Raw genomic sequence first — 16238 nt, 5'->3', positions numbered from 1 at the left:
AGTAGAATATAAAAAGATTTCTAATAAATATGGAAAATATGGACATTTTAAGTACCTTGGCTTGGATGCTGCAAAAGTTTTTTGTCACCGGCCAAACTTGATTTGTCTACATTAATTCCGTGAGAAAAAAATTCAGACTATATAATAGCCTATGTACACCCCTAAATCCTAATTTTTGTAAATATTATTAATTTACATACATACATACTTGCCATAAGCTGAAATAAGCGATCGCACCCCATACTAAATTAGTACAGGAGCGCTTATATGTGATGAGCTCGATTGTCTCATGTTCTCCGTCTAGTGTATTGGATGAGGTGGTCACATCGTGGATTCACAGTTAAGGCCGTAACACACCGTCGCACCGCACCAAGGACATTGTGCGACGCATCCATAAGTAAGAGCGTGAAAGCGATATCTCTTTCTCGCTCTTACTTATGGATGCGTCGCACAATGACCTTGGTGCGGTGCGATGGTGTGGTACGACCATTACGGTGTGCCGTGCCGTTCCGCACTACGGCTGAGAGCTGCACCGATATCAATATCGACTGACCCCGAGCTCACGGGTCGAACTGATTTATTTACTTTATGTAGTTTATCTACGCACATATCGTTAGTGCTCTAGAATGCGTTCAGAAACCGTAGGAAATGACCAGCTTTATTACAACCAATTTCACTGTGAGAACTTTCTTATCTGTGGTAGTAGGTACAATCTGAACTTTAATGTTATTAACTTATTACATTATAGATTTTTGTAAGGTTATGAGTTTAACCCTTAAATGCATAATGATGTATATATGCATCGTATATTTGATGGTCCGTGGCTCAATATGCAGCTATCCAAAATCACATTTATTACTTTTATACAGCATGACACATCTATTTCAATTTATTAAAAAGTTATACAAAAAATCATGCATTTAAGGGTTAAATTTGGAACAGCTGTCGGAACTTAAGTGGGTCTAGAGATTCTAGTATCCATAGATATTAAAACAGTTATCTATCGATACGAAACGTCAATTCCATGGAGACTATATAAAGGAGCCAAATCTCTATGTATGAAAAGTGTCCATCAAAAAACAGTAATTAGGCGGCGCCACCATACACCGAAATACTACCAAAAACAACCTACGTAATTTGGTCGAGTTATTTGTTGCCTTATATGGTTCATGTTATACTCATGTCCCAGAGCCTAACTAGCGCCACCGGAGAGATTAGGAACTATTACTTAAAGCTGAAAGCGGTCACTTTTGCAACAATTCTGCCATAAAAGATTGGCATCCTTTCTATACCATCCATAGTCAATTCAGTATGTTTTTTTTTTTAAATATAAACCGCACGACATTTGATCTCGAGTGATATGATAATAGGGACTTCATTCGTTTGTCTATAATTTAAAAAAAATCTTCTTGAGGATCGAATTGCCGCCATTACTGTTGTCATTTGTTTGTTGATTTTTTTGCTTTTACGAAAGTAGAATTGTGAAAAATTGTTTGTAATTTACATTTTAGTTGAAAATATGAGTAGTTTGTTTCTGTATTTGTTCAAATTTATTTTTATTGCATTATTTTAATATCTATAGTCTATAGATGTTTTACAGGTAGCACTAGTAGCAATGCAGGTCATTTCCCTACGGCTTCCGAACCGAAGAGAACTTATGATATGTGTCTAGATAAAGTAGTGTATGCAACTGTACATATTAGGCCTTTAAACACTCGTGTGAAAACCACACATGTGTTTTGAGATCGCTCATTATGTATCAGTTGCATAAACTCATTCGAGATTGTGTTCGCCCGGAGCCGACGGACAAAAATGTTTTTTTATTCCCGAATTATTTACATGTTTTATTAGTTATTAGGGACGTTTGGCCGAAATAACGTTCTAAACCGAGCACGTGCGGTATAATTTTAAAATAAATAATGATTAATAATCGTGCTAGAGATTATTTTCTAATTATTCCGCATAAAATAACCGATTAAAATCCTAACGCTTAAGTCTGCGAAGTTCATTCTGATGCAATAAAATACCTATTTGTATACACAACTGCAATCTTTGTAAACAATAAAAATGGCAGTTTCCTGTTTATTGACAATTATTGCGAACACAGATTAGATAAGTTGGATATCGAATCCTGACTTTGCTTTAATTTTAAAGTATCTTTATCGTAAATGCGAAAGGATCTAGCTTTAGTACGCTGTAACTGCTCAGCTAAGGCCTCACGCTCAGGCAGTGTAGCCAATGCGACTTTCGTTAATCGTAAACGCTAATCGCTAATCGAATGATCAGTTCCACTTGTCGTTTGGCATTAACAATTAACGTTTATCGTCGGCTTGCCATCAAATGTGACGTTTTCAATCAAAAGGTACCACATTGACGCTTGTTTATAAGGTTGATTTCTAATTGAAGCTATATGGAAATAGCGCCTTACTGACAAGCGACAATAAGTACCCTTTTGGTTGAAAACGTCACAAATGGTCATATTGTCTCCGAAAGAAAAAAACTTTCTAATATTCAAATGTATATATGTAGTTAAATAGCCGCTTATTTAGTATTGTAATATTATTTTCATACTAAACTGGATATGTTTAAAAATGAAGCATCGCACTACTTACGGTACCGTCAACCGGGATTAATAGGGATGGCTGGGGTTAATAGGGACAAAACTTAAAATGTGATTTACCTGACAGTTTCTTAATAAATACCCACACAAATTGTATTATACCAAATCTACTATTATTTAGTGAAAACATAGTTTTACAACATTCAATACTTAAAAATAACCACAATTATACTTAACTAATACTAAACCTAAACTAACCCTTAAAAACTAGTCGAACAACCCACCCCGCCTCGCTCCCGACGCAAAGTCGCCCATCACGCTTGCTGCGTTTCCGCGTTGAACTGCGATGGACAACCTCTGCGCCAGGACCAGGAGCGGGGGTCGAGGGGGGGGACTATTATTTTCAATAGAATGATACAATTTGTATGTTTTTTTTAAAGAAATTGTCAAGTAAATCACATTTTAAGTTTTGTCCCTATTTACCCCAGCCATCCCTATTCAACCCGGTTGACCGTACTCGATTTAGCATTTAATTTAAGTACTTGTGAGGGGCAGAATGCAGTGTTTTATACATCACATAGACATAGGTTTAGTTTAATGTCGGGATTTCTCATGTCTTTTTGGCTGTTACTTCGTTTTTACCAGTTTTTTTAATGCTCCGGTGCCATTTTTACGGAATATATGTAATAAATTGTAATGCAATGGAGATCTGCATTTGTTTTTGTTGGACACGTAAAGGCCTAAAGTGGAAGTAGTGTTAGCGGTTGGTCGACTGTTATAGAGTGCAAGTGCAGTCGCCAATGCAGCCTCATAACAAAGACAAAGCAAATACACACACTGGACAAGGAAAGCGGCATCTATTTATATTTAAGTTTATTTATTTATGTCTAGAAATGCTAGGAAAAAAACGCAATATTTTGAAAATATATTAATTATTCAACCCAAGTAATACCTACATTATATTTCGCAGAAATCGTTGCGATGTAGGTATATAAAATACCAGTGGAAAGTGAATTTCGCCGGAGAAAAAAATGTTAAGTAATTTGTACATGTCAATGTGAATAGGTTTATTTGTTTTGTATAAATTAGTATAGAAATGTAACTTCTTAATATGTCCACTGTGTCTATTTGTGCAAACAGGTTGGAAAACCTTAACTGTGCCATTTTGAACCAAAAGGGTACTTATTGTCGCTTGTCAGTAAGGCGCTATTTCTATATAGTTTCAATTAGAAATCAACCTTATCGACAAGCGACAATGTGGTACCTTTTGATTGAAAACGTCACAAATCAAGGCCTTTATAATTATATACGTACGTATGTATACAGATACATTTAAACGCATGTACATAAAGTTAACTGCTGGTACATCCTTAGAAAATGTGCCATTTTCAATCAAAAGGGTACTTATTGTCGGTTGTCAATAAGGCGCTATTTCCATACAGCTTCAATTTGAAATCGACCCTATTGAAAAGCGACAATGTGGTACCTTTTGGTTGAAAATGCCACAAATGTTTAGTTTTGTAAGAATAACTGATGTTCGTATTTTATATGACGAGAGACTGTACACAAAGCAATGATACGGGACTTATAGGTGTATTCCTATTTGTCCCCGCATCATGTATGTCAGCAGTCACGTGGGGCGGGGACAAATGGGAACTTATTACATTTACTTACCGGGCATTAATTACTGATTTTACGCGCCTACAAATTTCTTTGTCCAATGTCATTAAGTCTCACTCTCTCATTGAGCCGAATGTGAGACGCAATACACATTGGACAAAGAGATGTGCCATTTTCAGTCAAAAGGGTACTTATTGTCGGTTGTCAATAAGGCGCTATTTCCATATAGCTTCAATTTGAAATCAACCTTATCGACAAGCAACAATGTGGTACCTTTTGGTTGAAAATGTCACAAATTGTAAAGGTGGAATACCATCCATATACTCATTGTTACGTAATATGTTGCTTTCTATAGTCCAGTATTTTCTAATTCTTAATTATTGAAAAAATATAATGTTTTGTGATACTGACATTCAGGTGGATTTCGTTTATGATTGAAAAAATATAGTGAATCTATGATGGAGTAATGATTTGATTTATGATAATATAATTATAATAATTATTAATTACACACAAATGGATGTCAATACTTAAGACGAAAGTGGAGGACCCGTGCGAAATCGCCTTTTTATACAAACGTATTCCTCATTTTCCGCTCTGGATATTAACATTATTGAAAATATTTCGACACAAATTGATGTATATCAACCACAGCTATGCCCCACGTTTGTTTTTTTTTCGAAATTTCAATTATTATAAGAATTTGGAGTATTTAAAAATTTGTATGTAATCTGTTTTTCGCTCCTAATTTTTACAATAATCAAAAAATCGGAAAAAGTCAAACGTAGGGGCATAGCTATGATTAATATACATCAAATTATCTAAAAATATTTTCCATAATGTCAATATCCAGAGAGGAAAATGGGGACTACGTTTGTGAGAAGCGGCCGTCCCGTTTCCTCTTAAATCGCTTTTGCTTCTGTATAATGTATGAAGTGGTTGAAGTATGAGGTACATATAACTAGTGCGAAATAATGATTGGAAACATTTTATCTGGTAGGTACCTGGGCGTTTTCTTAAATAAATATTGAAAACCTGATTCTCACAGGTCCTGGTGTTTTTGGGTTCTTTCAACTCAGAATCACTAGCATATTCAATCCTGATGAGTAAAAAAATGTCCCAAAAATTTGTATGAAAATTGTACGTCACGCACATACGAGTGAAAAAAAAACACATTAAAACGTGACGTAATGGAATGGACATTTTGGGAAATCTTCTTGAAAGAATCAAGTTTTCAATATTTATTTTAGAAAACGGCCACATACTTGGATAATAAGTTTGGACTAGAAAATGGTAAAATGTGACGTTTTCAACCAAAAGGTACCACATTGTCGCTTGTTGATAAGGTTAATTTCTAATTGAAGCTATATGGAAATAGCGCCTTACTGACAAGCGACAATAAGTACCCTTTTGGTTGAAAATGGCACAAATAATTGTAAGATCGATTGGTCGTCTGCAACTTTCCAATTGGCAATACCTAATAGATACGTAACGGCATAGATTCATTGATTGTATTAGACGTGTACAGTCTAAAACATATTCGTGCTTCGAATAGGGAATATAACGCGAAACTCTGCGCAGGGGGCGCCACTACCACAATCTGAGGGTCTATCACAAAACAAGAAAATCGAAATTTCGTTATCTAACATCTCTGTCATTCTTGCATATTCAAGCGATAAAGAGGCAGATAGCGAAGTTTCGGATTCGCGTTTCCCGGTAGGTTCTCTGCAAACAAACCGCCTTGATGCATCAATATCAGTTCGCTAAACTCACTTTGCAGCCGCTATAAAAGCTCAAAAGTTTTTAAATTTGTGGACTATCCTCGTTCGGCCCAATGTGATTTTTAAAGGACATATTCCATTTTTAGCAAGTTAAAAGTTATGAATAAAAAGCCTGGATAGTGTATGGGTTGATGTTACACTGAAAATTTTTTTTTTTTTACTTAAAACGTGAATCAAAGGAAAATCAACTCTATTTTCCGAATAATTTGGTTTTAATTTCAATGGCTTAAACTATATATATAGGAGTATGGTGGGCAGAACGTGGCTATCTCTTTCACACTTATTAAATGTACATACACGCGATGGCTTCCCTTTTGCACACTTCAGTTATCTTTAAACGTAAGCGTTATTCTAAATCTTGACACAATTCGGAGGCAGAATTTTTGTAATGAGGGCTACCGCGTTTAATTTCGCCGCTAGGGGCGCTAGTGTAGATGGAGGTCTTTCAAAATGTCAAATGCATAGAAGTTTAGGGGGTTTCAAGCTTTTTTATCGGGAATTTTCACTCCCTTATTCATAATTGTGGTAAATCTTTGTCCATCTTTGATTAATCATGGTAAACAATAGATATAGCTCAATAAATGTGTGGTTTAAAAAAAGTGCCTACTAAAATATACGCAAAATTAAACAGGTTGAAAAAATGACACATTTAGACGTTAAGATACCTTTGTGTATATTAGAACCATAGAGTAACTTATACTAGAGCGGTACTGTCATAGTAAATTTTGTAACCCCAGTAAATTCACTGCCATCTGTCGACACACTTTAAAACTAAAAATAAATATTTATAAAAATACGATAAAATGTATTTAAATATGGATAAATGATTTTTTTATTTGCATTAATTATTTTTATATAATTTTGACCCATGTTCTTTCACTGGTATGCGTTAAAATTATAAATAACAAACGAAACAGTCAACGCCCTCTATACGAGTGTAGGCCAAAACTAGTGGCGCCATCTGATCGAGAAACAAATTTTCGTGATTTTCGAGGCACGTTTTTTCCTTAGACTGTATCCATCTATTACGGAGTTATATCTATCTTTGTTAGAACGTATTGATTTTATAAAAATAAGCATAGAAGAATTTTGAGATGTTTTTCTGGGCTTACATCTACAATGGCGCCAACTGGTGAGCACAAAAACGGTAGCCCTCATTCTTGATGAATCAATGAAATTTTGCTAACGGTCCAAAGCGGTAAAGTTGATTCCTAATTCCTATGTACTGTCCACGCGCGAATTCCGTACACGGCTGAGGAATGTTAGGAATGTTGGGCGTCATGACAGTGATTGTGACTGGTGTCATTTTGTACGTACGGGCGCGGCGCACATCCCCCCACTTCCTCGACCTCCAAATGCACGGAATTGGCGCGCGGACAGTATATCCTATATAATTTGTAAGTTTCGGTCCGTTCATTGGAATCACTACCACTTTACTTGACGAAATATATTTTATGTCTGTATACTTAAGTAAATACTGAAGTTACACTTATACGGGAACAAACATTATCAATAGGTAACTGAAACTGTTCAGTCGTCTTCTTAATTTATGTCATATACTTGTGACTTTAACATAATTTTCAGAAAAAAAAGTGTTAGTGTTACTACGCACTTAAAATTACCATCCAAAGCGGAAAAGCACTTAATTTAAGATTTTTAGGTCTATTTGTTTCAGTTAGGTTTGTACCATACTTTGACCATTTTTGTTTACTAGCTGCACTATATGTTTTTTACTTCGTACAATAACTGTTTATATCGCTGCCCTTATTTACACGTGAACAAAATATGACGATATTATATTTTTACTTTACGAATAAGTACACTATAAATGATATTTTGTATAATTGCATTAGGTTGTATAGGATAATATAACAGATATAGATAAAGGTAGGTAGTAAATAGCGGATAGATTTGTATAAATAACATTTCTGTCAATATATAAAGTTGGAGAGGACTTTATTTATTTGCTTAGAGTGGACACGGTCTCGGGTCTGATTTGATTGAACATCATTCTTATATAAGACATCCTCAATAAATGGCAATTTTAAGAACGTATTTTTTATTACTAAGGGCGTGCGCTTGCGTTGGCGGGCGCACGGAGAGGGCGCGGGGTCGCGGGTGCCATTGTAGGTAAAAAAATCCGCCGCGTGCGTCCGCGTTGTTCAAATTTTTCGTTAAGCCCATCAATTTGCTCACTAGCGCCACTGGTAAATAATTATGATTATTTAAATTTAACGATATTTCAATAAGGGGGCCGCTATATACTGTATTTTGTACTTAAGTACCTTTTGAATATATTATAATAGTTTTTACGTTGCTGGATTCGTCAATCTATGCGTTCAAAGTTAAAATGGCCGTTTTATAAAAAAAACCGTACGTAGCGGCCCCCTTTTTTTAAATATCTATCGTTAAATGGGGTTGGCCGGTCGAAATAATAAGCAGATGGCGCCAGTATAGCTTGCCGTATCAATCCCTATATTTGTGTCAAATTTCTGTTTTTTTAATGCCCTGGATGCCAGCCCTTTAAGCCAAATCTCATAGAAAAAGGGGCAAGCTATGATGGCGCCATCTCTGCAAACCTTTGACAGTTGCCAACCCCATTCAATAATCACAATTATTTAGAGTGGCGCTAGTGAGCACGTTAATGGCCTCTTAACCCGCTCAACCGCTCCGCCCACGCCAACTAGCGGACACCCTAAAATCGTATATGCGACGTCAAAGATTCGTATACATCGGAAAATATGCCAATCTGTAAACTTATCTCTGACGTCGAGCGTCTAACCTCCAGAAATATGATGCCAACGAAACAAGAATTTTCAAAATCGGTCCCGAAATGACGGAGTTATGGAGTAACAAACATAAAAAAAACATACAACCGAATTGAGAACCTCCTTTTGAAATCTTAAAGTCGGTTAAAAATGTATTCGAACTCCCAATAGAAAATAAGTAGATAAGTGAACAGATGTCAAATGGGTCCTAGTTCTGATCTACTGACTCAGGTGAATTATTCAGTATCTTTACTTCCTTTTTAATCTTACACGCTTTACCAGTTGCATAAAATAAAACAAAATGAAGTTCATAGAATACTTTTAATTTGCTTGCACACAGCCTCTATTGAGAACAATGTAGTGTAGAGTAAAATAAAATTGGAGGCCAGAACCAAATATAGTAACATATTTTTATGGCTTTAACCTGCTCTTTTCATTTATCACTGGTTTAATGAAAAAAAAGTACTGATAAAATACACAAGCATACAAGTGTTTATACAGGGTGTCCCAGAACAACCACGTAACAGTGACACTGGAGGTAGGTCAACTGCAGAGGAACCTAACCAGCGTTTTTTTACGTGGATAATGTTGGCATTCCGCTCAGCCGAACATGAACCCAGTAAAAGTTGCATGATTTTCAAGTTATCGATGCGGGTTGGTACTAAAAATGTTAAAAAGGGGGAAATTTTTTAATATTTTTTATTTATTTCGGCAATAACTCGAAAACCGTGCAACTTTTACTGGGGTCATGTTGGGCTGGTTAGGTTCCTTTCGAGTTGACCTACCTCCGGTGTCACTGTGACGTGGTACTTCTGGAACATCCTGTAAACCTTTCTATTTACAATTTGTTAAAAAAACCTTAAAAAAACACCACATTATTTCGTGCAATATCACTGACTTCAATATAATTCGGCTCAGGAAAACAAAAACATGTATAACATCGTAACACATGTAATGAATTAATATGAACGGTATGAAAAGTACAAATGAGATTTGGAATCAAAGTCCCGATAGTGAAGTTGGCAAATAATAAAGCGAGCCGATCTCTCGAACAAGTTTGAACAAGATCGACTCTCTTTATATCTCCTCAAGTTTTAAAAGTCGAGCCGTGTGCTCCCGCGCCGAGTGCGGCCGAGGCGGAGCGGCCCCGCCCACCGCAGCGACGAACATATACAATCTAGAATTACGTAACTTATTATAATTGCATATATCATACATCTAAATTCAAGTAACTTATTTTTATTCAGTTTCATCTTTTATTGTTTTACTTTTTTTTTTATTCTTTTTTTTATTTTATTTTTTTATTATACCAGAATCTCCGTTTGTTGTTACCACAGCGCGTTGTTGCCGGTGAAATCTGCCTTCCACGAACGATTTAGTCCTTCATAGAGAAAAGTAATATGTTTATATGGCGGGGCTCCGGGCTCCGGGTCGGGCTCACTGGTCGGGCCGGTCGGGCTGGTCCCGGTGGCGCGCGTAGTGCGGCGCGGGCGCGCGGGCGCGGGGCGCGGCGCGGGCGCGGGGGCCGCCTCGGCCGCGGCTCTTGAAGCCGCCGCCGTAGCTGTGCCCGTTCTCGTGCTGCGGGTGCTCGCCGGCGCCGGCGTCGCCGTTGCCGTAGGGGCCGTCCTTGTGCCGGCTCTGGTAGTTGTCGTTGTACTGCCGCTGCGGGGGGCCGTCCTTGTTGGCGCGCGGCTGGTACTCGCCGCCGTGCCGGCCCTGGCCCTGGTAGCCGTCGTGCTGCCGGTAGCCGCCGCGGCCGCGGTACCCGTTGGCAGCGCCCCCCCTCCCGCCACCCCCGCCCCCGCGGTACCGCCGGAACCTGTTCTGGCCGTCACCCTGGCCCTGCGCCCTGCGCTCGCCGCCGTCCTCTCGCTCGGGGCTGCGGGTCTCCTGCCACTCGTCGTCGGGCCTGTCGGCCTCGGGCTGCGGGGCGGCCTCGTGCTGCGGGGCGGCCTCGTGCTGCGGGGCGGCCTCGTGCTGCGGGGCGGCCTCGTGCGGCGCGGCCAGCTGCGGCTGCGGCGGCGGCGGCAGCGGCGCGGCCAGCGGCACGTAGGGCGCCTGGAAGTGCGGCGGCGGCATCGGCACGAAGTGCTGGTTGGTGAAGGTCTGCGTGGGGATGGGCCCCGGCGGCGACGGCGGGTTCATCAGGGGCGGCTGCGGCGTGCCGACGGGGCTGTCGATCTCGGACTCCTGCAGGAAGAAGAAGTTCTGCGAGCCGATGACCTCGGCGATGGGCCGCTGCTGCGGGTACTGCTGGGCGAAGTAGGCGTGCTCGACCTCCTGCAGCGTGATGGGCGGCAGCGGGCGCAGCGGGTAGGCGGGGGCGGGCAGGGCGTGCGGCGCGGGCAGCTCCGGCGGCGCGGCGTAGGCGAGCGGCGCGACCTCCACCTCCACCCCCACGCTCCCCTCCACACCCCCACCCGCCTCCGCACCCACCGGCTCCGGCGCCGCCTCCACGGCCGGCGAGGGGGCCACGTTGTCGTCCAAGACTTTGTCGAAGTAGCCGCAGCTGTGTACGGTCATGATGATCTCCTTGATGTGGGCGTACGTGGTGCCCAGGATTTCCTTCGGTTTCCCGTCGATGACGGCATAGATGTGTTCGGCCGCTTTTGTCGTGTAGGCGGGGAATCCGGGTTGGCCCTCCTCGTTGGCTTCGTGTTTCGGCGTCACTTCGGGGTACCTTGTAAAGAGAAAATACGCTCAATATTGTTTCTTACACACACACACAACTTACGTACATTACTTAAATGGTTTCTTGCACATTTTCACAACCCCTGTAATATAATCAGTTTACTCCTAAATGTTCGTTCGACTGTAAATCGGATCAAATTGTTACTCACGCCACTCGCCTTTTTGGACCGCTATTACACTTAATTTATTAAACCATACTTACAAATCATCAAGAATTTTAAGATCCTCCTCAGTCAATTTAGCCGCTCCATTAGTTCCATTTAAGAAATCATCCCTGGCTTCAGTATTGCCCATTTGCGTGAGGCAATCCAAGATGAGAAGAACCTCTCGAATCTTGTTTGTGTCAGCCGCATAGCGAATCCAGGTTTCCTGTAATATATCGTTCTTATTATAACAGTATATATAGAATTCCTATTTTATATTATTGTTGCATAGAATTCCTATTTTATATTATTGTTGCATTAGTGCATTACTAATGACCAACTGGGTATGTGAGGCCCAAGACCGAGAGAGGTGGAAAATTCTGGAAGAGGTCTCATAAGAGGGTTCTGGTGTTATTTTTTATTACTAGACTAAGTTTGCAAATACTTTATATTTATACATATAAAGTACCCAAAAATAAAAAGCTTTATTATTAATATTATTTTTTTACTAATGACAGACAAAATTTAAGTCACTAAACAAGTATAGTAAAAATATGTACTCTTTTGTTTATATACAACATACACTGTTTAAGACCAAGAGCAAAGCAATGTTCTATTCCAATCAGTAACAATGCAATGTTTATACAAATCACAGACAAGAGTAGCACAATCACACTAGGTTGCCATGCAAGATATCAACACAAATAAATAACAAATAAACACATACCCTTTTTGCTTGTTTTTTAGCTTCCTTTTCAGTAGAGACAGCTATGGACGTTATTTGCTTTGAGAGGTCTCGAGCGAACTCTAACGTCTGAGCTACTTCGTCATACTTGGCAACTGCTATCTTCTGATCAGCATTTAGTTCTTTGCCAGATTTTTGTAAGTCTCTGTATGAAGTCAACTTACTCTGAAAATTAAAAATGTTTACATTATTGATTTAGGAAATTAATAGGTTGGGCAAGAAACAAAGAAAACTTCAAAAACTGTCCTTTCTAGAGAACTCAATATATAGTCTGTGATAAATATAATCTTAGCATAGCAAGCAATCCCTTGACGAGGGGTATAAACAATTTCAATTTGGGTTCTGATATTCTGGAGGGGGACAAATTAGGGTTGCTTGGAAGTGCATTTAACGCGTTTCACGCGGACAGTCACAGACAGTGGCTAGTGTTACATGTACTATTGAATATCAGCAGAACAAAGAACATACTTCTAACCGCTCGTAACAAACATTTCAACGATGAGTATCATCATAATCATCGTGTTGATGACGATAAAAACCTTTAAGCAGATTTAAATTATCAGTCATTAAACAACAGGAGCATTGTACCACGTGTTAGTTTCAATAAGTGCCGGTTTAGTAAACGAACTCCGTGTTTGGGCGCTCATAATGTCCACCTTTTGTATCGTCAACACTGGATGAGCACATGTAAAAATGGCGTCAGCAATTCACGGCAAACTAACACATTTGTGCAAGATACTTTAATAGCGAAAGTACAACACTTATACGGGCATAATAATTACATATTGTTAAATATTAGAAATTTTGAGTTGAAGACGAAAGATACATAAATACATCTGGGAGTCGGGCTCGTGCAGTATATTAGCAGCGTACATACCTTTCTTTTTTCCAAATTACGGATTTTATGTTCAATAATCGTCAAGACTTGTCGTACTGGTGAATTATCCGTGGCCTCCGAAGAGGCCGGCTTTTCGGACTTAGGATTCGCAGCTGAAGGCATCCTTCACAGGCAACAACTTTACCAGGATTGGGTATGGTGACTGGTGGTGGTTTTTGGAGTTATAACTTCACTAATCTATAGGTAGGTATAACCACAAATACAACTGTCAATGAACCAACGAATGGAAAAAAAAGGAAACAAAACGACGCATTGACGACTATTTTGTTCGTCGCAACATTATTTTTAAGGGCTCTACAAATTTGACAATTTCTCTTTGATTTGTCGTCACGAAACGGAATAATTTAATTGACAATTTGATCAGAAAAACAAATTGGCGTCAATCTCATCTAGCGTCCACACGTATAGTGCGACATAAAATTATTAAAATGGAGCAAAAAAGATTCCATTCCACACTAAATGCCATGCCATGTAAGCATTTGACGTCAAAAATGTGACAATTACGTAGGAAGTGGCGCCCTCATTTATCTTCTACAATTTCTTGTCGGACTATATACATACATACTATAGTTGGACAAACCAGTTTGTCAGTGAGTAACAACCAGGAAAATTATACTCATCCCTTTCGTTTGAGTGCTAGTACTAGTGTAAGACAAAGATAGTATGATTCTCTCTGTCTATGTTTGAAATGAGACAGTCCTTTGACAAACTATATACACAATTTCATCACCAGAATTATTGTAACAGTCTTGAATTATTCTCAGTAACAGTTGTAGAGAAAGAGATGCTGCCGGATAAGGGTCGCGGTCTGGAACGCCCGTCTGTTGCATAACAGGCTTTTACAGACCTTGCAACAAATGGCATACGATTTTAAAAACAGTCTGGCAAAAAAGAGTAAAAATTAAAAAGTGGCAACACTGTAGTTTCGTCCCGTTTGTCTTAAGCTCGTTCCAGACTAAAGCCGCGAATGCGAATATGGAGTCGATTTCGTTGATTAGCGAACTAGACTCCACACTCGCGTTCGCGGCTCCGCGCCGCGATTCGCGCACGAGTGTGGAGGGCCCTTTAGATTGAGTTGAAAGGGACGACCTACAGTGTTGCCACTTTTTAAATTCTACTCTTTTTTTGCCAGACTTTGCATTGCCTGCTATGTAGGAGTAGGATGTAGGAGCAACGAATTCAACCGATCGATCAAATGGCGCAATGTATCGCACGCAAATCGCTACGATAATCGATGTCGTTTGGAGAGGCCAAAAGTATCGAAATTCGTGCGATTTGTAGACAGGACGGTGAGTAGAGCCCTTAAAAAGTTAAACAGTTGTTTTTGGCTTTTTTTTCATAGACATTTTTGATTTTTTTTAAATATCTTTTTTTAACGAACACGCAAATAACCCGATGCCCAATGCTAATCATACAGGCGTTCAAAAACTTTTACTTAATTAGTTTCGGATAAAGAGTTTTAAATTTGAATCAAGAGTTCCACAGTACACTCCACAATGTTTCGCCTTTCTAGGGTAAGTTATATTTATTTTTTACTACATGTTATTTTCACTAACCTAACTCTTATTATTGCCGGCAAACACTTTGTTGTAACTTTAAATATCTTGTTCATAGACTAGTCTGATATTGTTTTAATGTTAAGCGTAAAAGGAAAACTTATATTTACATGTGTAAGGTAAGTTTCACTGTAATAATTCCTTTGTGACTTGTGTTTTTAGTGTAAATTAAATAGAGGTTATGAATTACTCATCTGTAATTACTTATTATTTATTTGTAGTTAATTCAAGTTATGGTTTTTAGATTTATAGCGCCACACGCCAATTCACAGCAGTCCCGTGTTCGGACGTTCATACAACAGCCATTAAATTTGATACACAGAAATCTGAGAAAAGTATGTACAAAAAAATATTATTTAATTAAATGTCACATATTTATGTTGTTTACATTTCATTCAATACATTTTTTTTTCTTTTTAGCTATTAATCAAGTCACACTTCTCGGAAGGGTAGGCGCAGATCCTCAAAAAAGAGGAACAGATGAGCGCCCTGTTATCAATTTTCCACTTGCCACACATTTTAATTACAAATATGAATCCGGTGATATGTTGCACAGAACAGATTGGCACAGAGTGAGTGTGTTCAAGCCTGGCCTAAGGGATACCGTTTACAAATATCTCAAGAAAGGACAAAGAGTCTATGTCATGGGAAAGTTATCCTACGGGGAGATCAAAACTGAGGATGGACAAATCCGAACAGCTTCAACAATCATTGCTGATGACATTATCTTCTTCCAAAGCCAAGTTGCAGATGCCGAATCACATGAGTTCTGATGAAAGTTCCTTATATTAATAAGTATACTGTACTGATATCACTTATTTCAATAAATGCTATTACTTTAATTTGTTTTTTGTTCTAAAATTATCACTAACCGATCTGTGACACTGATTCAATAACTACTGGATAAATTGACATATTATTTAACGTTTTGGGCTTAAATTTTGTTGTGTACATAACTACAATATACATTTTTTTATCTAGTCTAATTCAGTAAGCATTAACACTGAGTAACTAAGGGTATTTTTTTATTTATTTATTTATCAAACAAGTTAAACAGTATGACAGTAAAAATACCAAACTACTGCTAACTTACACAGAAAATACAAAAAGAAAAAGAAACAATGTACAATTAATCACAAATTACAATACTAACATCTAAAAAAAAATAATTAGCACAACATGCATCCATCTTCTCACAAAACCTCTAACATTCACAAAACCACAAAGTATGTAACTTCCTAGATTCAACAGGCATAAGGAATGAACTACAGGGCACAGGGCAGCTACAATAGATCTATGCTTGGTCTATATGATACATGATACTCAAAAGGCCCGCTAACACCCACTATAATCCATACTAATATTATAAATGGGAAAGTCTGTCTGTCTGTGTGTTACCTCTTCACGCTTAAACCGCTGAACCGATTTAGTTGAAATTTGGTATACAGATAGTTTGAGTCCCGGGGAAGGACATAG

General features: G+C 38.7%; 2 protein-coding genes and 1 long non-coding RNA gene across 3 annotated transcripts; 2 read left to right on the top strand and 1 right to left on the bottom strand.

The window, feature by feature from the left end:
- Positions 1–927: 927 nt before the first annotated feature.
- On the top strand, positions 928–3266 carry LOC134741890 (uncharacterized). The gene is made up of 2 exons (XR_010127910.1): positions 928–1015; positions 1302–3266. It is a non-coding gene; the product is annotated as an uncharacterized LOC134741890 (long non-coding RNA).
- A 5769-nt stretch (positions 3267–9035) lies between these two features.
- LOC134741620 (caprin homolog) lies at positions 9036–13418 on the bottom strand. The gene is made up of 5 exons (XM_063674471.1): positions 13186–13418; positions 12291–12473; positions 11623–11789; positions 11166–11409; positions 9036–11117 (listed from the first exon to the last, which is right to left on the bottom strand). Exons 1-5 carry the CDS (start codon positions 13306–13308, stop codon positions 10167–10169), a joined length of 1668 nt encoding a protein of 555 aa, XP_063530541.1. The 5' UTR covers positions 13309–13418; the 3' UTR covers positions 9036–10166.
- Positions 13419–14561: 1143 nt separating this feature from the next.
- LOC134741889 (single-stranded DNA-binding protein, mitochondrial) lies at positions 14562–15604 on the top strand. Its single transcript, XM_063674782.1, has 3 exons — positions 14562–14720; positions 15007–15097; positions 15183–15604. The coding sequence occupies exons 1-3, from the start codon at positions 14703–14705 to the stop codon at positions 15533–15535; spliced, it is 462 nt and encodes a 153-aa protein (XP_063530852.1). The 5' UTR covers positions 14562–14702; the 3' UTR covers positions 15536–15604.
- The last annotated feature ends 634 nt before the right edge of the window (positions 15605–16238 follow it).

The sequence above is a fragment of the Cydia strobilella genome, chromosome 5 (assembly GCF_947568885.1).
Source record: "Cydia strobilella chromosome 5, ilCydStro3.1, whole genome shotgun sequence".
NCBI lineage: Eukaryota > Metazoa > Arthropoda > Insecta > Lepidoptera > Tortricidae > Cydia > Cydia strobilella.
Note: the sequence above shows the minus strand (reverse complement) of the source record. Positions and strands in the feature narration are given on the sequence as shown.

Excerpts from the sequence above, each read along its gene's own strand:
- LOC134741889 (XM_063674782.1), top strand. Across the intron at positions 15,098-15,182 it reads TACACAGAAATCTGAGAAAA|CTATTAATCAAGTCACACTT; the intron begins GTATGTACAAAA and ends TTTTCTTTTTAG.
- LOC134741620 (XM_063674471.1), bottom strand. The coding sequence starts at position 13,308 with ATGCCTTCAGCTGCGAATCCTAAGTCCGAAAAGCCGGCCTCTTCGGAG. Across the intron at positions 11,790-12,290 it reads CTAAAAAACAAGCAAAAAGG|GAAACCTGGATTCGCTATGC; the intron begins GTATGTGTTTAT and ends GATATATTACAG. Across the intron at positions 11,410-11,622 it reads CTTAAAATTCTTGATGATTT|GTACCCCGAAGTGACGCCGA; the intron begins GTAAGTATGGTT and ends TCTCTTTACAAG.